General features: G+C 40.7%; 1 protein-coding gene across 2 annotated transcripts in view; it reads right to left on the reverse strand.

The window, feature by feature from the left end:
• Positions 1 to 21375, reverse strand: part of hace1 (HECT domain and ankyrin repeat containing E3 ubiquitin protein ligase 1) — a 107140-nt gene that overhangs the window by 20894 nt on the left and 64871 nt on the right. For both annotated transcript variants that reach the window (XM_068026958.1, XM_068026955.1), the window contains exons 19-22: positions 7584 to 7780; positions 3872 to 4003; positions 2010 to 2108; positions 468 to 538 (exon numbers count right to left, since the gene is read on the reverse strand). In XM_068026958.1, coding sequence (XP_067883059.1) covers positions 468 to 538; positions 2010 to 2108; positions 3872 to 4003; positions 7584 to 7780 — 499 coding nt within the window. The remainder of the gene's footprint in view (positions 1 to 467; positions 539 to 2009; positions 2109 to 3871; positions 4004 to 7583; positions 7781 to 21375) is intronic.

Below are 21375 nucleotides of genomic sequence, written 5' to 3' on the forward strand. Positions count from 1 at the left end.
CTGTCAACTAGGAAAAGCAATTTCCTGAATAAATTTCAATTTTAATAAATAGTGTTGGAATTAATGCTTCAAGATGCAATGGCTTCATCTGAATATATATTCTAAAAATGTAGACCCTTTAAATTTTTTGTGCTGTACAAGTGTGAGCATTGCTGATAATTGGGTTTCTATTTCAAGCTGTCATTTCCAAGCTGTTTCAAAAGGTGGAAACTAATGTAATGCTTCGGTATTTGGCCTTGGTGCACATTTCTTCCCTTTCCTCCCTGCACCACTCTCAAAGAAAATGATGTAGCTTTTACAGCTACTAAAAACATTTGTGTTATTGGAATTTTCCTCTATAACTTCCAATATTTCCAATAATAACTAAGAATTAGAAAGTGTTTTAAGTGGGATGTATTCAGATCTAAACATCTTCAAATAAATACATTATGCCTTCAGATCAAGTATTTTATCATAGAATGTCTTACCTGCCAGTTACAAATTGCAATAATGAAACACATTCTTCTTGGGTTAGTGCTTCCACAATCTCCCAGAACCACTTGAAAAATATAAAGATTAACAGCAATGACATCAAATATTATTCGTATGCAGAACTAGGGGCAAATCTGGTGATTCAGTACAGCAATTTTTCTACAAGTATTTACAAAAGACAACTATGATTTTTATATATATTCACTCTTGTATTGTGGAACTGCTGGCAAGACTAGCATTTACTGCCCATCCCTAGATGCCCTCAAGGTGGCAGTGGGCTTTAACCCACTGCAATCTGTGCTTGTCGCAGTTTTTGATAGAACCGACTGGCTTGCTAGACTACTTCAGACAGCAGTTAAGAGTCAGTCAATCACTTTAGCAGGGGACTGGAGTCACATATAGGCCAGGTAAGGGCAGCAGGTTTCCTTCTCTAAAAACATTAATGAACTGGTTCGATTTTACGCCACCAAACAGCTTCATGGTCACTTTTATTGATACTATCTTAACTTCCAGATTTATTTTTTTAAAAACTTAATTCAAATTCTCAAACTTCCATTGTGGGATTTGAGTTTGTGTTCTCTGGATTACTAGTCCAGTAACATAACTATTACATTACCGTAATACAAAAGGCAAAATACTGCTGATTCTGAAATGTTGGAAATAGCAGAGGAGTTCTGCTTTTCACCAAATCACTCCTAACTTCCATCCTATCACAGACCTTCCTTTTAGTTCTTTAGTCTCCTTCCTCCCTTTCCCTGCACTTGTACTTGCTTAAAACCTATTGCATCTGTAACATTTTACAGTTCTGACGAAAGGTTACAGACCTGAAACATTAGTTCCGTTTCTCTCCATAGATGCCTGGTCAGTAAAGTATTTCCAGCATTCCAGAACCTACTAGTGATATTTTGAATACAGACTGTAAACATAACCTTGCTAAACTATATTGTAATCTAGAACATTAAATATAAAAGGTTATACTTGAACAAAATCCAACTGAGGCTGCAATATTGTAATATAGTTAAATCACTATTGTGCCTGTAGTAATTTACACTTCAACAGTAAATATCCAATTACTCTACTGTAATCTACAATACGTAACCTCATGATGCTATGAACTATGTTATCACTGATGTTAAATAGTGTTAGTTGATGAATTTCTAGATCCTATTCATCTTTGATTCGAGCAAATATTAATAACACTTTATTCATTATTGTATGAGTGAGTTACAATGCAGTTACACAAACTTCAGTTGACATCATGAACCATCACTGCACAGTTCAAGTACTGTGTGTTAACTAAGTTTTGTAAGTATCTGGAATTAAATTTGTATTTTTTTCTTTTTATGATCAGTGAACTAAACGGTTGCATTGTGTGGATTCTTTATACACATATATTTTTCCTGGCATTTCTATTAGGAGTATGTTCCAGTCTTGCTACATGGTAGAATTAACACCCAAGTATAGCCATGTCAAGGATTAGATACATATTAAACGGATTCTATTTTAAATTTTCTATTTTTTCCAGCTGATAGTAGTACCTGTATCACTGGGTCGTCTTTTTCATAACCACTCGTGTATTCTGTATTCCGTTTCCAGTCAGCCACATCAATCTCTGGCATCCCAGAAAGCAGCAACTCCTTTAGGTAAGAGAACAAAAGTTATAATTATCTATACACTTTGATGGGTAGCCAAATATTTTTAAAGCATATAAGTTTTATTTCTAGTTGAAATATTTTGGTCTATTACAGCTTTAATTCTGGTCTTCCCCTTTCTTCAACCCTGTCCAATCAGCTCCCCAATATGTTTTTATCTTATCTTTTCATTTTTACATAACACTATAATAACCTGTTCTAACTTAATTTAAGTCTTTAAAAGTTAGCTGAAAATTGTTTAACTTAACTTTCTTCACGGAGTCTCTCAAGTATCACTTTTCTGCAGGAAGCTACATGGTTAAAAATTAGCCTCTGATCAATTGAAAACAGTCTTGAAGAGCCTTTTATTAAAGTAGCTGAGGCTCAGAGATCCACAGACTGGCATGTTGACAGTAATCATTAAGACAATTTTTGATTTTTTTTTGTATTTTAAAGGGGATAGAATGGTCCCTAACAGCCTAGTAGAGAGTTATTGTGATCGCCACAAACATTGCTACAAAAAGTTCCAGAAATTAACCACCATTAAAAAAGCCTGATTAAACTTGTCTCTCTACAAAAGACAGTCTTTTAGACTATCCACATCTACTGCATTCATTGTATCCTGTATTTGTTAATCTAATGCTAGTGGTTAGCACCGCAGCCTCACAGCTCCAGCGACCCGGTTCGATTCTGGGTACTGCCTGTGCGGAGTTTGCAAGTTCTCCCTGTGACCACGTGGGTTTTCGCCGGGTGATCCGGTTTCCTCCCACAGCCAAAGACTTGCAAGTTGATAGGTAAATTGGCCATTATAAATTGCCCCTAGTATAAGTAGGTGGTAGGGGAATTGAGGAATGGTGGTGATGTGGTAGGAATATGGGATTAATGTAGGATTAGTATAAATGGGTGGTTGATGGTCGGCATAGACTCGGTGGGCCGAAGGGCCTGTTTCAGCGCTGTATCTATAAATAAATAAAAATAAATAAATAAATAAAAATAAATAGATATGAAACAGCGATTTTTTTTTTTTAATTCAGGGGATGTGGATGTTGCTGTCAAGACCAAAATTTATTGTTCATCTGAATGGCTTGCTAAGCCATTTCAGAGGGCCGTTAAGAGTCAACCATATTGCTATGGGTCTGGAGTCACATATAGGCCAGAATGGGTAAGGGTGGCAGATTTCCTTCCCTAAAGGACATTAGCAAATCAAATGGGTTTTTACAACAATCCAATAGTTTCACGGTCACCAATACGGATTGCAGCTTTTTATTTCAAGTATATTTAATTAACTAAATATAAACTCCCCCCACTGCCATGGTGAGATTTGAACTTACATCTGTCTGGTTCATTAGCCTAGACCTCTGGATTACTAGCCCAATAATTTAACCACTCCGCTACCGTACCCTGGAATATCACTAATATTACAGTGTTTATTTGTCTAGTCTCTTTGGAGAGCAATTACAGGATGGTTACATTTATTGCTTTTTACCTCTGCTGCAACTGCTTAATATTGGTCAGCCTGATCACAGCCTCAATCAGGCCTAGCAGCTATTATCATGCATGCTATCCTAATCATACAAGGCTTTTCCACCTTTATTAAAAAAACATGAGAGTTCAGTACACCATATTGTGAAAGCAGCTCAGGGAATATATGATCATTTGAAATGTTGCGCCCTCTCCCTCATTTTTCTTTCATTTTTCCATCCGTTAAATTCACTTATACACACCATCAGCACCCACATCCAGAATTCTATCCATACTTGTGTTCTTACCAGCTCATATTCATCAAAAAGCTGAATGAGAGAGGGTGGAATGAACAGATGAAAGCCTTGCAAAAATGCATTTATCTGAGGCTGAATAGCACGAGTCATTCGTAATTCAGTAACAAGCTGGACATACTCAGCCTGAAAAGAAAAGTAATTGTTGAATCTTATGAAAAAACTAACTCATTTTACCAAAACATTAACTGAATAAAACAATATATGCAAATATTAATAATAATGTAGTTAATACACTTAAACATGAAATCCTTGCATTTCATTCAAAAGCTTCCAGAAGGCTTAAGGAACAATCTACAGAAAGTCTTATTTTGAATGCAATCCTTTTAAAAGTAAAGTGACACCTACTGGAAATATTCTGAAATGCTAGATCCATTTCACAATCAAGTTTAGTCCAAGCATTGGCCTGTGGGCCACATGCCGGTCTCAAAGTCTGGGAAACTCAGCACTATATATTTTATTTTATTATTTGAGATACAGCACTGAAACAGGCCCTTCGGCCCACCGAGTCTGCGCCGACCAAGAACCACCCATTTATACTAACCCTACATGGCGGCACAGTGGTTAGCACCGCAGCCTCACAGCTCCAGCGACCCGGGTTCAATTCTGGGTACTGCCTGTGTGGAGTTTGCAAGTTCTCCCTGTGTCTGCGTGGGTTTCCTCCGGGTACTCCGGTTTCCTCCCACATGCCAAAGACTTGCAGGTTGATAGGTTAATTGGCCATTATAAATTGCCCCTAGTATAGGTAGGTGGTAGGGAAATATAGGGACAGGTGGGGATGTTTGGTAGGAATATGGGATTAGTGTAGGATTAGTATAAATGGGTGGTTGATGGTCGGCACAGACTCGGTGGGCCGAAGGGCCTGTTTCAGTGCTGTATCTCTAAACTAAACTAAACTACACTACAGTAATCCCATATTCCCTACCACTTACCTACACTAGGGGCAATTTACAATGACCAATTTACCTATCACCTGCAAGTCTTTGGCGGTGGGAGGAAACTGGAGCACCCGGCGGAAACAGGTTAGAATTTAATGGGTTTGGAGTTATCAGTACTGTTGTCTAATTTATGGATAAATCCTACAACAGAACCAGAAGATCCATTGGTACTAGCAACTTAAAAAGGTACTCAGCAATACGATACACAAGCACGTCCATTTCTGAACTTCTTGACTTTTGATCACACTGTGGAGGGACAGGGGTTGTGTGGCGGGGGGGGGGGGTGGGGGGGGAAGCAAGGGCTGTGTGGGGGGTGGGGAGGAGAGCAGGGGCTGTGTGGAGGGGGGGGGGAGGAGAGAAGGGGCTGCGGTGGGCGGGGGCAGGGGTTGCGGGGGGGGTGGGGAAGACGACAGCTACTGTCATTACTCAATCAAGCATCAGCAATACATTTGTGAAGATTCTTTTGCTCAGTGTCACTTGTATAATTATAATAGCATTTAAAAAGAACATAGTTAGAATTTTACTAGAAATACAGAAGAGGAGATCTTCCCGAAAGCACATCTAATTCTGCGATGGAGACAGAGGAATTTTTAAGACTTGTTGGCAAAACACCTTACTGTTAATATGCAGTGTTCACTGCAGTGATTAAAAAGCTATCAATTTCTCTGCGCTTTGCCAATTCTGCCTTCTTGAGTGTTCCTGATTTTAATTGCTCCATCATTAGGAGCCATATCTTCAGCTGCCAAAGCCCTAAGCTCTTGTATTCCCTCCCTAAATCTCTCCACCTCTCTTTCCTCCTTTAAGATGCACCTTAAAACATACCTCTGACCAAGCTTTTGGTCATGTGGCTTGGTGTCAAATTTTGATTGATAACCCTCAAAGCACCTTTTATGTTAGAGGTGCTATGTATATGTAAGATGTCATTGCATTTCAGAAATATATTTTATAGAATGAGCATGCTAAGGTTACAATATAAGTTTTTGCTAAGCAAAGACTTCTACCAGTAAAGGTAAACTGCTAGAGGAGAGGTCTGTGCAAAACATGGCAGCGCAGTGGTAGGAAACAGTTTCATGCCTTTGATACACCATGCAACAAGTTTCTACTTCATTAGCGTGAAGCACAGTGGAAGCCAGCTGCGCCCAAGAATGGGGGGAGGGATGAGAACATTTTTAAAAATCATGACATCTTATTAGCTTTTCTGCAGCCAGCAGTTGCTTAAAAGGCAGCAGAGAGGAGAATATAGTTTTTCTGAACTTAATACCAGTTCTTCAGACCTTACATTTACATGCACAAATGTACTAGAAAAAAAAATTGTTCTAAGCGGTCACATTTATAATTTTGAAATCCATGAGCCAGAACTGGACTTGAAATTATATAAATACCAGTATGTTCTGTTAAGATTTAGCATAACAGATCAGTATTTAGCACTGAATATAATGCGTTAATTTTTTTCTTCAGTTTCTATTCGCCATCACATATTTAAATGAGAGTGCTGTGGTGCATCGAAATTAAACTTTCTGAAAAGTCTCAGCACAAATTTTTCAAGGCACAATATATCCCAGCAACATAACATACGGTGAAAAGTGATTAAACTGGTTTAGATTTCAAATCACAACCAAGCAGTATTTGGAATGGAAGCACTAATTCAGAACCACCTTGTGTCTACATAGTTAACAACCCAAGTTCTTTGTTCTGAGGTTAGCCAAAGGCAAAGAGTGAAAAGCAGCTGGAGGAGAAAGAGCAGTGCTTTACACAAAAAGTGGTAATGGTGAATTCACTTTTTTCATCGCACTGATGGCTTGTCTTGGTCTCAAAATAGTAAATGCCCTCCAATTTCAAGAAACATCAGTAAAAATGACATTTAACCAGAGATTTAAAAGCAGAGATAGAGAGCAAAGTCTTCGATTAGAAAGGTAATTCAGTCCACTAAATCTTATAACGTATAACATATTCTTTACTGAAGTTATAATTTCCTGCACTAAAATCTGGCCTCTGTCTAAAAAAAAATGCTAATCATAATTCTTCAAGTACGGTGCATACTTTTTCTGGCAAAAAAATCCCAAACACATTAAAATGCATATAAAAAATAAAAAAGGTAGCTCTTTAAGATATAATTTTAAATCAGGCAACTATGGAATTGTTATGTAGGACAATCAATGCTTGCATTTGCTATACGATATCAAAACTTGGAATAAAACTGTACATTAGCAGAGTCAAATGTACAGATCCAAAGGTGCTGAATAATGCTGGGATGCAGTTCACATCTGGACTTCTCAAAACTGAATAATTTGCCACAATAAAAATTAACTTTGATAAAATAACCCAGTTTGACCATACCATTAAAATCTTACATATTAAGAAACTGCTGCTTTTAATAAATAAATGTAATACAGAATGCCAACAGTAGCAGAGATTAAAAAAGAGTCAACGCATGCAGACATGAAAGAAAAATTTGGCAATTATTTTAAAAATTAACACGCTCAAGTGGCTTGACAAGAATAAGTGCTACCTGGTGTGGTAGCATGCCACGCAAGACTAAGAAGTTGTGTACGAATTAAAGAAGGCGCTCATTCCTGATCACTATCCAGTATTACCCAACAGGAAGCCATAAGTTATCCAATGAAAAGGTTCTAATCCCCTTTGCAGTTAAATAGTCATTTGCACTCACTGTCAAAGCTCACATGTGAAGAGAGGCTGCTTGGCTAGCATTGCAAGGGGCTGTTGGCATGCTTGAAGAGAAGGAAAAGATTGAAAGATAAATAACTTACCTTATTTTCCTGAGTGACGAGTATACTTATCCCCCCTGGTTTCAAAGGCACCTCCTCCATGGCACCAAATACATCAGTCTCCACAGAAAAAGTAAGTTCGAGGCCAAGGTCGCTAATATCATTGTCCAGAATCCACTGAAGGTTTTTAGCATACTCTGGGTCAATGGAGGCTACATCCTGGTAGTTTACAGGAATACCTGAAAAACATGTATTCACACCAGAAAAATCATTAAACCACCAAGTGCTGCAGTGCCTTAATGTAAATACTTGAAAGGCTAAGTATGAAATGTAAAATGCCCAGTTCATTTAGTAAAAGATAAAACTAAATCCCTATATATACACACACACACAAGTGCAATTACTGTAGCTTACTTAAGTCACATATGCTAATTCTGGGGCTATTTTGAAATTCAACTGAGGATTTCTCAATCTATCCACTCACACTCCTTTCTGTAGGGAAATAGTCACTTCTCTGTTTTTATCTTTCCTTCCTAATTACTGTTGTAAATATACCTGCCTTCATTACTCACACCCTCTAACATTTATTCGCCTTTTCTCATGCTCCTTTCTACCTCATTATATTTGATTTTATAGACCTTCAGAATATGAACAATAATCGCAAACTAATGTCCAATAACACAGGACCAGTGGCACATCAGTCGTACTATCTTATCTTTATTTAACATTCAATGCTTTAGAGTAACAAAATTCAAGTGTTCCTTTACATAGCGCCTTTAACGCCTCAACTTGTCTTTGCCACAAGCCACATGTTCAGACCTGCATCCTCACATTCTCACCTCAGTCTCAACGGGAGGAACTCAGACTTTTGTGCCCAAGATGAAGGACATTCATATACCTGCCACTGCCTCCTCTGGCTGTCCCTCAACCATCCAGGCCTTAACCTCTGGAATTCCCTCCCGAGACATCTCCACCTCTCCTTCATCCTTTAAGATTTTCCTTAAAACCTACCCTGTTGACTAAACGTTCATCACCCCTCCTAATAGCTCCTTCCTTGGCTCAGTGTCAATTTATATTTAATTAAGGTTTTATGAAGCATTGAGATATTTTCTTACATTAAAAGCTCTAGATCAATGCCAATCGTCACTGTTATTTACCAAGACAACTTTCATCAACCTCTGAAACATCACCTGCCTCCACTTGTACCTCTCTTTTGCCATCATTCCCATTGAAACTAGTCCATGCCTTCATCACTGTCATGCAGGCCCCCACCTGCCAAGAATTAAGCATATTAATTTTGTCATATGAACATTGATTTTAAACTGTTGCTGGAGTGAAGCAAGGACTTGTTAAAAAAAAAAATCACCAGACACTTGGCTGGAAGAACATTTGCATACTAACAGACAGTGTTTGTGGAGACAAAGGGCTATTCCCTGGTCCACTTAACCCATAATGGATTTTGATCATCAGACATTGAAGGTGTAAGGAAGAGCATTCCAAAGACTGTTACGGTGATTCAATCCACAAAAGTCAGGACTGGTTAAACCAGCTGGTCACATGACTAACTGGCTGGTCCAGGTTTTTTTTTAAACTAGCCGGTCCAGGTTTTTTTTTAAACTAGCCACACAGAGTTTGAACTCAAAGACTTTTGCTCCTGGACTGAGAAGACCTCTCCCGTCTGCTCCCATCTCTTTCTTATGGAACTCCAAACTCACTGAGGACACATGAACCTCAAGAGAGAAAAAACTCCTACATCGAACAAGGTTTAAAAAGAATACTGGGCCCCAACGAAAAGCAAGACCTACCTACAATGAAGGACTCTACAGTGAGCTCTAAGAAAAGTAACCAAAACCATCTTCAGATATTGCCTCAAACTTTTCCACTTTATTTCTTCTGCTCTTTTCTGTCTCTATCTGCATGTGTATCACAAGTGCACGCTAGCGTGGGTGCATCACGCATCCGTAGGCATTAACCGAATTAGAGTTTAAGTTTAATGAAGTTCAACCTTTCTTCTTTAAACCTAAAACAACCTGTCTGGCTGGTTTCTTTGCCTTATAATTGGAAAGCAGTGAACCAAAGGGGAGCTAAAAACACGGTGTGTTTAAAGTTAAACCCTGTTACAGCAAGACCAGGTGAAGGCTGAAAGGAACCCCTAGACCCCTTTCTCACCAGGTCGTAACAATCACTTAGACGTGTAGTAGAAACAAGTCACATCAAAGTAACCTTCCGATTATAGGGACAAAGGAAAAGAAGTAGGCCATTTAGTCCTTGTTCTGCTATTCAATGAGATCATGGCTGATCTGCAACTTAGTTCCATATGCCTGCCTTTGCCACATATCCATTAATACTTTTGGTTGACAAAAATCTCTCAGATTTAAAATTAACAATTGATGTAGCACCAATTGTCATTTGCAGAAGAGAGTGCCAAACTTCTACCAGCCTATGTGTATACAAGTGTTTCCTAATTTCATTCTGGAAATGTCTGGCTGATTTTTAGACTATGCCCCCAAATACTAGACTTTCCACCAGCAGAAATATTTCCTCTCTATCTAGCCTCTGTTCCCCTTAAAATCTTAAAAATTTTGATCCAATCACCTTTAACCTTTTAAATTCTGGGACCATAACCCTAGTTTGTGTACTCTCCTCATAATTTAACCCATGAGGACCAGTTATCATTCTGGTAAATCGAAGTTGCACTCTCGCCAAGGGCAATATATCCTTCATAAGGTGTGGTGACCGTAACTGCTCGCAGTACTCCAAGCATGGTCTAACCAGGGCTTTGTATAGCTGAAACATGACCCCCACCCCCCACCGCCTCCTGCCCCCACTCCCCATTCTTGTATTCCAGTCTTCTAGATATAAAGGTCAGCATTCCATTAGTCTTTTTGATTATGTTTTTGTACATGTTCATGACATTTTAATGACCTAGACCTGGACCCCCAACCCATCCCTCCAAGTCTCTTTGCACCTCCACTGATTCTAGCTTTTCACCATTTAGAAAGTACTCTGTTCTATTCTTTTTAGGTCCCAAGTGGTGGACCGCACATCGCCTACATTGAAATTCATTTGTCAAGGTTTTGCCCATTGACTTAATCTACTAATATTTCCTGTAATTTTATGTTTCCAGCTACGCTGCTTACAATGTTGCCTATCTTTGTGTCATCAGCAAATTTGGATATGCGGCTATCCCATCATCTAAGTAGTTAATAAATACAATGAATAGTTGGCACCTCAACACAGATCCTTGCGGGACACCCTGCCAGTTGAAGTACCTGCCCACGATGCCTCCTGTTTCCAGCGCTCAGCCAATTTCCTAAATAGGTCAATAATTTACCTTCAATTCCATGGACTCCAACTTTAGCTATCAGTTTCTTAGGAGAGACTTTATCAAATGCCTTCTGGAAGTCCTTATAAATAGCATCCCCCTGTTCACTACTTCAGTCACCTCGTCAAAAAAATTCAATCAGGTTCCTCAAGCATGACCTATCTTTTACAAATCCATGTTGACTCTCTGATTAGCTGAAAATTTTCAAGATGTTCAGTCACCCTATAGTTAGTTATATGCTCTGGTAATTTCCTGATAACAGACGGCTGGCCAACAGGTCCTATGATTCCTGGTTTCTCTCTCTCTCACCTTTTTTAAATAGTGGAGTGACATAGCGATTTCCCAATCTTAAAAGTGCAGTTTCAAAATTAAGAGAACTTTGGAAGATTATATATAAAACAGAAAATGCTGTAAATACTCAGCAGATCTGACAGTATTGGGTTTCTCTCTCCAAGATGCTGCCAGACCTGCTGAGTATTTCCAGCATCTGTAGTATTTTGCTTTCAGAACATTATTAGTTAAGGCATCAGCAATGCTCTCAGCCACTCCTTTAAAACCCAGGGATGGAAACCATCTGATCCTGGGGATTTGTCACTCATTTGCACTATTATTTGCTTCACTTCTGTTATTTTGTTTATGTAGTTTTGGTGAGTCCCCACCCCGAATCAAAATTAGTGCCCTTCGGATTTCCAACGTGCTGACCTCTTCCCTCACCGCGCAAAAGAATTACACAACTTGTCCGCCAATTCTTTATTGTCATTGGCAATATCACCGTTATCAGTTTTCAAGGGTTGCTTCTGGCCACCCTCTTTTTTTCCTAATATAATTAAGAATTTTGTGTGATGATTTTGACATCCCTTGCACGTTTCTTTTCATACTCACTATTTGTAGACCTTTGCTGTTCTTTGTATTTTTCCCATCCGCCAGAACCCGTGTTCTTTGCATTTTTGTATGCTTTTCTTATAGTTTTATGTTGTTCCTTACTTCTTTAGTCATCTATTTCTTTTTTTGTGGCAAGTAGACATAACCTTAAACTGGTTATGTAGCACATTAAATTCTTTTTGAAAACCTCTCACTAATCTTGTCATTTTACGCATTAATACATTTGTCCAGTTTACTATGGACAGTCTCTCTCATTGCATTGAACTCGGCCTCAACTAAATCTCGTATCTTGGTAGCTGTTTCACATTTCTCCACTTCAAACACTACATTGACCTCAATCATGTTATAATCACTATTAGATAAATGTTCATGTACCATTAGGCTATGAACTAAATCTGGTTCAGTATTTATTACGAAATTTAATAAGGCATGCCCACTTGTTAGTTCCAGGAAGTATTGTTGCAGAAAATTAGCCTGTATACACTCAAATTCAATACCTTTCTGACACGTACTCGTCTGCTTTTCTCATATAAACTGGAAGTTAAAATCCCCCATTAAAACCAATCTAGATTTATTACATGCTTGTCTAAACTCTGCATTAATACAATCTACTGCTTCACATCTGCTATCACAAGGAGAATACACAACTCTCAGAACAGTCTTCAGACTACTAGAAAAGATTGGATGCCCACCAAAGTTACTAAGTATCACCTCATTCCATGACAATATGAAAGGCACAATTCAACATGGTGGCTCCTCATCAGAGCCCTTTCCGATCCTGAGTGGTGTGAAACAGGGCTGTGTTCTCGCACCCACACTTTTTGGGATTTTCTTCTCCCTGCTGCTTTCACATGCGTTCAAGTCCTCTGAAGAAGGAATTTACCTCCACACAAGATCAGGGGGCAGGTTGTTCAACCTTGCCCGTCTAAGAGCGAAGTCCAAAGTACGGAAAGCCCTCATCAGGGAACTCCTCTTTGCTGACGATGCTGCTTTAACATCTCACACTGAAGAGTGCCTGCAGAGTCTCATCGACAGGTTTGCAGCTGCCTGCAATGAATTTGGCCTAACCATCAGCCTCAAGAAAACGAACATCCTGGGGCAGGACGTCACAAATGCTCCATCCATCAATATTGGCGACCACGCTCTGGAAGTGGTTCAAGAGTTCACCTACCTAGGCTCAACTATCACCAGTAACCTGTCTCTAGATGCAGAAATCAACAAGCGCATGGGAAAGGCTCCCACTGCTATGTCCAGACTGGCCAAGAGAGTGTGGGAAAATGGCGCACTGACACGGAACACAAAAGTCCGAGTGTATCAGGCCCGTGTCCTCAGTACCTTGCTCTATGGCAGCGAGGCCTGGACAACGTATGTCAGCCAAGAGCGACGTCTCAATTCATTCCATCTTCGCTGCCTCCGGAGAATACTTGGCATCAGGTGGCAGGACCGTATCTCCAACACAGAAGTCCTCGAGGCAGCCAACATCCCCAGCTTGTACACACTACTGAGTCAGCGGTGCTTGAGATGGCTTGGCCATGTGAGCCGCATGGAAGATGGCAGGATCCCCAAAGACACATTGTACAGCGAGCTCGCCACTGGTATCAGACCCACCGGCCGTCCATGTCTCCGCTTTAAAGACGTCTGCAAGCGCGACATGAAATCCTGTGACATTGATCACAAGTCGTGGGAGTCAGTTGCCAGCGTTCGCCAGAGCTGACGGGCAGCCATAAAGACGGGGCTAAAATGTGGCGAGTCGAAGAGACTTAGTAGTTGGCAGGAAAAAGGACAGAGGCGCAAGGGGAGAGCCAACTGTGCAACAGCCCCGACAAACAAATTTCTCTGCAGCACCTGTGGAAGAGCCTGTCACTCTAGAATTGGCCTTTTATAGCCACTCCAGGCGCTGCTTCACAAACCACTGACCACCTCCAGGCGCGTATCCATTGTCTCTCGAGAGAAGGAGGCCATAGAATGTCTAATCTCTGCATTAATACAATCTACTGCTTCACATCTGCTATCACAAGGAGAATACACAACTCTCAGAACAGTCTTAAGTCTGATTCTACTTAATTCTACACTTAAAATCTCCACTGCCTGCTTACTTTTAGTTATATCCTCTCACTGAGGTGATTTCATCCTTAAATCACTAGGCTACTCTTCCCCATCTTTCCTGCAGACCTTATAACCTGGTTTACTTAGATCCCAGTCCTAACCATCTTGCAGCCATGTCTCAGTAATGGCTGCCAGTGGCATACTCTCAAAGTTGAATTTGCACCTACAATTCAATCAATTTGTTCCTTATAATGTGTGTTTGTAGAATTTGGGCCACAGACCTGAACCTGTCCTTCTGCTCTAATATGGCTCACACAATGGTGTGGGAAGAAGGGGCTTAGATTCAAGGAGCATTGGCATCAATACTGGGAAAAGAGGGAGCTGTTCTAGAACAAAGAACAGTACAGCACAGGAACAGGCCATTCGGCCCTCCAAGCCTGCGCCAATCTTGATGCCTGCCTAAACTAAAACCTTTTGCACTTCCGGGGACTGTATTCCCATCCTATTCATGTATTTGCCAAGATGCCTCTTAAACATTATTATCGTACCTGCTTCCACCATCTCCCCCGGCAGCAAGTTCCAGGCACTCACCACCCTCTGTGTAAAGAACTTGCCTCGCACATCCCCTCTACACTTTGCCCCTCTCATCTTAAACCTATGTCCCCTAGTAACTGACTCTTCCACCCTGGGAAAAAGCTTCTGACTATCCACTCTGTCCATGCCGCTCATAACTTTGTAAACCTCTATCATGTCGCCCCTCCACGTCCGTCGTTCCAGTGAAAACAATCCGAGTTTATCCAACCTCTCCTCAAAGCTAATGCCCTCCAGACCAGGCAACATCCTGGTAAACCTCTTCAGTACCCTCTCCAAAGCCTCCACGTCCTTCTGGTAGTGTGGCGACCAGAATTGCACCCAATATTCTAAGTGTGGCCTAACTAAAGTTCTGTACAGCTGCAGCATAACTTGCCAATTTCTATACTCTATGCCCTGACCGATGAAGGCAAGCATGCCGTATGCCTTCTTGACTACCTTATCCACCTGCGTTGCCACTTTCAGTGACCTGTGGACCTGTACGCCCAGATCTCTCTGCCTGTCAATACTCCAAAGGGTTCTGCCATTTACTGTATACTTCCCACCTGCATTAGACCTTCCAAAATGCATTACCTCACATTTGTCCAGATTAAACGCCATCTGCCATTTCTCCGCCCAAGTCTCCAACCGATCTATATCCTGCTATATCCTCTGACAATCCTCATCACCATCCGCAACTCCACCAACCTTTGTGTCGTCCGCAAACTTACTAATCAGACCAGCTACATTTTCCTCCAAATCATTTATATATACTACAAACAGCAAAGGTCCCAGCACTGATCCCTGCGGAACACCACTAGCCACATCCCTCCATTCATAAAAGCACCCTTCCACTGCTACCCTCTGTCCTCTATGACAGAGCCAGTTCAGTATCCATCTTGCCAGCTCACCTCTGATCCCGTGTGACTTCACCTTTTGTATCAGTCTGCCATGAGGGACCTTGTCAAAGGCTTTACTGAAGTCCATATAGATGACATCCACTGCCCTTCCTTCATCAATCATCTTTGTCACTTCCTCAAAAAACTCAATCAAATTAGTGAGACACGACCTCCCCTTCACAAAACCATGCTGCCTCTCGCTAATAAGTTTGTTTGTTTGTTTCCAAATGGGAGTACATCCTGTCCCGAAGAATCCTCTCTAATAATTTCCCTACCACTGATGTAAGGCTCACCGGCCTAGAATTTCCTGGATTATCCTTGCTACCCTTCTTAAACAAAGGAACAACATTGGCTGTTCTCCAGTCCACTGGGACCTCACCTGTAGCCAATGAGGATGCAAAGATTTCTGTCAAGGCCCCAGCAATTTATTCCCTTGCCTCCCTTAGTATTCTGGGTATATCCCATCAGGCCCTGGGGACTTATCTACCTTAATGCTTTGCAAGACACCCAACACCTCCTCCTTTTTGATAATGAGATGACTGAGACTATCTACACTCCCTTCCCTCGGCTCATCATCCACCAAGTCCTTCTCTTTGGTGAATACTGATGCAAAGTACTCATTTAGTACCTCGCCCATTTCCGCTGGTGGGGTTGGCTCCACTTACACCAGACTGGGATCAGTGTACTGGCGAATTGGATAACTAGGGCTGTGAATAGAGCTTTAAACTAAAAATAAAAGGGCGGGAGGTGGAGGGGGCAGAGTCAGCAGTCAGAAATATGAAAAGTCGATGCAATAGAGCAGTATAGCAATTTGGGTAAAGAAAAGAAGAGTGGGATAGGAACGAACAGATTACATCAGTAAATAAGGTCTATGCAATTTATTTATTTAGAGATACAGCACTGAAACAGGCCCTTCGGCCCACCGAGTCTGTGCCGACCATCAACCACCCATTTATACTAATCCTACATTAATCTCATATTCCTACCACATCCCCACCATCCCTCAATTCCCCTACCACCTACCTATACTAGGGGCAATTTATAATGGCCAACTTACCTATCAACCTGCAAGTCTTTGGCTGTGGGAGGAAACCGGAATACCCGGCGAAAACCCACGCAGTCACAGGGAGAACTTGCAAACTCCGCACAGGCAGTACCCAGAACTGAACCCGGGTCGCTGGAGCTGTGAGGCTGCGGTGCTAACCACTGCACACTGTGCTGCCCTAAATGAATACAAAAATAAAATTAAAGACTCTTTATCTAAATTCATAAATGATAAGATAGATGAACTAATAGCACAAATAGAGATAAATGAATTAGATCTAATCGCCATGACAGAGACATGGTTGCAAGGAGACCAAGACTGGAACATGAATATTCCAAAGTACATAACATTTCGAAAAGACAGAATGAAAAAGGAGTAGCCACCCTGATAATAAAGGATGATACAGGGACAGTAGTGAGAAAGGATCTTGGTTCAGAAGATCAGGAGGTAGAATCAGCGTGAATGGCGATTAGGAATAAGAAGGGATAAAAAAAAAAACACTGATGGGAGTAGTTTAAAGGCCCCCTAACAATATAGCTATACCATTGGACAGTCCATTAAAGGCCCCCTTACAGTAGTAATACCATTAGACAGAGCATTAAGCAAGAATAATATGAGCTTGTAACAAAGGCAATGCGGGAGACTTCAATCTTCATATAGACCAGACAAATCAAATTGGAAAAGGTAGTCTGGAAGATGAAATTCTGGAATGCTTTTGTGACAGTTGTTACAATCAAGGCAGGAGGAGTACACTGTTTATTCTAGTCCCACTTCTCCACAGGTCACAACATATATTTAAATTTTCCCACTTACCGATACAGTCAATCATATACTCCATTTTTCACAGAATAAAACACACCAACCAGGTTTCTTTAATAAACAACAGAATTATCCGATTATAAAACAAGTCTTAACCGGTAATGAAGTAAAGCACAGACTGAAATATACGAGTCTCCTTTTTCCCTTAGCCCCTCACACACACATATACACCAGTTAACTAGAAAAAAAGGGAATTTTGCTTTAGAGCTCTGTTACAAAAAAAAAGACAAAAAAAAACACTTAGGCTGAATACTTGCTCATTCTTGCAGAAAAAAAGAGAAGATTATGGAAAGATGTCCTTTGTTTTATTTTGGTGTCCCAAATGTGTATGTCAATGGGATCTTCCTAGAACAGCTCTTTCCAGGCGATCTTGAAGATCAGTTTAGGTACGCTTTCCAAGAAATGCAGTAACAGAGGTTTCAGATAGGCCTTACAGCAAAAATGCAGCAACAGGGCCTTCAGTTCCCACACATTCGATATGCAGAGTTTCTTCAAATACAGAAGGAAAGAGTAGACTGACACACTGGATGTGCAGGGTTTCTTTCCAAGAGAGAGAAAGAGATGAGCTGGGTTTCCATGGCAGGCAAAAACCAACCATTTTCCATATACCAACTCACTGTCCAAAGCAAAACCATAAACAATGACCTCTATAAATCTTGACCTGTCACTTCAATGCAAACATCTTTCCCCAAGTCAAAAACAACCCCTGCTCGGTAATTATCTGTAGACAGATGCCTTCCAGTAATTGTTTGTTTTCAAGCTCAGTCCAAAATCCTTCTGGTAACCTCCCTTAAAAAACAAAGTTCGGCATCTCTTCAAGCTTCCAGATGAATCAATGTCCATAATTCAACTATAAGTCCTTAAAAACATATTTTACAAAAAACAGAAACACTCTCGTAACAGAGTATTCTGGAACAATATACTTTGCGACAAACTAGGGATAAAGTTATTTTAGATCTAGTATTGTGCAATGGGGCAGGTTTAACTCGCAATCTCATAGCAAAAGTGATAATACAATTGAATTTTGAAGTTTGAAAGCGACAGACTCCAGTCCCAAATAAGAATCGCAAACTTAAACAAAGCCAATTTTATAGGTATGAGGGGAGAGGGGGCTACGGTTGGATAAATAGACAAAAAGGTATGGCAGTAAATAAACAGTGGGAAATATTTAAAGAAACAATTCAAATGTTCAACAAAACTACATTCCATTAAAAAATAAAACTCAGCAAAATAAGATCTATCCGTGGCTTACTAGGGAAGTTAAGAATAGTATTAGATTAAAAGAAGCAGCTTATAACATTGCAAAAATAGTAAGCCTGAGGATTGGGAGTGTTTTAAAAACCAAAGGTGACCAAAAAGTCAATAAAAAGGGAAAAAAATAACGAGATTAAACTAGCCAGGTATATAAAAACAGATAAGCGCTTTTACAAGTATATAAAAAGGAGAGGAGCTAAAGTAAACATTGGTCCTATAGAAACAGAGACAGGAGAAATTATCATGGGGAATGAGGAAATGACAATGAATAGATATTTTGCGTCTGTCTTCACAGTAGAAGACACAAATTACTTACCAGAAATAGAGGGTAGCCAAGGGAGCTAATAAGAGTAAGGAACTTAAAAGTAATTAATATGGAGAGGGGAAAAAATATTGGAGAAACTGAGGAACTAAAAGCCAACAGATCCTCAGGACCTGATTGCCTACATCCTAAAAGCAGTAGCTGCAGATATAGTGGATGCACTGGTTATGCTTTTCCAAAATTCCCAAGAATCTAGAACAGTCCCAGCGGATTGGAAGTTAGAAAATATAACACCTCTATCCCAGAAAGCGGGGAGAAAGAAAACAGGGAACTACAGTTCAGGTAGACGGACATCAGTTGTCAAGATAAAGCTGGAATATATTATTAAGGAAATCTTAACAATACACTTAGCAAATCATGGTATGATATGACAAAGTCAACATAGTTTTACGAAAGGGAAATCTTGTTTGACAAATTTATTCAAGCTTTTGAGGATTTACCTAGTAGGGTTGATGAAGGAGAACCAGTAGATGTAGTATACTTGGGTTTCCAAAAGGCATTTGGGTGCCACACAAAAGTTCAATATGCAAGATAAGGGTTCATGGAGTTGGGAGTAATATATTAGCATACAGGATTAGTTAATGGTCAGGAAGCAGATGTATCTAAGTTTGCTGATGACACAAAGCTAGGTTAGCTATGAGGAGGACGCAATGGTTGCAAAGAGATGCGTTAAGTGAGCGGACAACAATATCATATATTTACATAGCACCTGCAATCTAATAAACTGTCCCAAGGCATTTCATGGAAGCATTATAAAAAATGACACCAACCCACTTAAGGAGATATTAGGTCAGATGACTAAATTCTTGGTCAAAGAGGTTGGTTTTAAGGAGTGTCTCAAAGGAGGAAAGAAAGGGAGAGAGGCGGGGAAATGTAGGGAAGTATTCCAGAGCTTAGGGCCGAGGCAACTGAAGGCCTGACCACCAATGGTGAAACGATTAAAATTGGGGATGCTCAAGAAGCCTCAGTTAGAGGAGCAAAAATATCTCCAAGGGTTGTCGGGCTGGAGGAGATTACAGAGATTGAGAGGGGCCAGACCATGGATGGATTTGAAAACAAGGATGAGAATTTTAAAATCAAGACATGCTTGACCGGGAGCCAATGTAGGTTAGTGAGCACAGGAACTTTAGGTGACCAGGACTTGGGACGGGTTAAGGCGTGGGCAGCGCAGTTTTGGATGACCTCAAGTTTACGGAGATAGAATGTGGGAGACCAGCCAGGAGTGCGTCGGAACAGTCAAGTCTCGAGGTAACAAAGGCACAACTGAGAGTTTCAGCAGCAGATGATCTGAGACAGGGGCGAAGTAGGCGATGTTCAGGAGGTGGAAATAAGCGATCTTAGTGATGGAGCAAATGAGGTCAGAAGCTCATACGAGTCAAATGTGACACAAAGGTCGTAAACAGAGTGCCTTAATCTCAAACTGTTGCCAGGGAGAGGGATGGAATCAGCAGCGAGGGAATGGAGTTTGGAGTGGGAACAAAAACAATGGTTTCAGTCTTCCCAATATTTAATTGGAGATTTCTGCTCATCCAGTACTGGATGTCAGATAAGCAGTGGGATATTTTCGCAACAATGGAGTTGAGAGACATGGTGGTAAGATAGAGCTGGGCATGGCCAACGTACATGTGAAAACTAACGCTGTGCTTTTCGATGATGTTACTGGGGGCAGCATGTAGATGTGAAATAGGAGCGGGCCAAGGATAGATCCTTGGGGGACACCAGAGGTAACAGTGTGGGAACAGGAAGAGAAGGCATTGCAAGTGATTCACTGGCTCCGATTAAGATAGAGAAGAATGGAACCAGGTGAGAGAAGTCCCACCTAGCTGGACAATAATGGAAAGGTATTGGAGGAGAATGCTGTGGTCAACCATGTCAAAGGCTACAGACAAGTCAAGAAGGATCAGGAAGGAAAGTGTACCTTTGTCACAGTGACACAGAATTACATTTGTGACTTTGATAAGAGCTATTTTGGTACAGCAGTAGTGCAGAAACCTGATTGGAGTTCCGGGAAAGACGGGAACAGATTTGGGAGACAACACATTCAAAGACTTTGGAGAGAAAAGGGAGGTTTAAAATAGGACAGTAGTTTGCAAGGGCGATGGAGATAAGGGTTGATTTTTTGAGGAGGGGTGCTGACGGCAAATTTAATCGAGAGAGTGATAATATCGGCTAACATGGGAACCAGGAGGGGAAATTGGGTGATCAGCAGTTTAGTGGGAATAGGATCGATGGGGAGCAGGAGGTGAATCTCATGGACAAGATGAGCTCAGAAAGGGCATGAGGGTAGATAGGAGAGAAACCAGAGAAAGATGCAGGTTCAGAGCAAGAGCAAGGTGGCAGATGGAGTATAAAGTAGGGAAGTGTAAGAGTATTCACTTTGGTACAAACAGAAAACCAGATTTTTTTTTTTTAAAAGGTGTGAAACTTGTAAAAGTTGATTTTCAGAGAGACTTGGGTGTACTCTTACAAGGAACACAAAGTTAGCATGCAGGTACAGCAAGCAATTAGGAAGGCAAATTGCATGTTGGCCTTTATTGCAAGGGGATTGGAGCAGAAGAACAATGAAGTCTTGTACAATTGTACAGGGCTTTGGCGAGACCAGACCTGGATTATTGTGTGCAGTTTTGACCTCCATGTCCAAGCAAGGATATACTTGCATTGGTGGTGGTACA

Source organism: Heterodontus francisci, chromosome 3 (assembly GCF_036365525.1).
Source record: "Heterodontus francisci isolate sHetFra1 chromosome 3, sHetFra1.hap1, whole genome shotgun sequence".
Classification (NCBI taxonomy): domain Eukaryota; kingdom Metazoa; phylum Chordata; class Chondrichthyes; order Heterodontiformes; family Heterodontidae; genus Heterodontus; species Heterodontus francisci.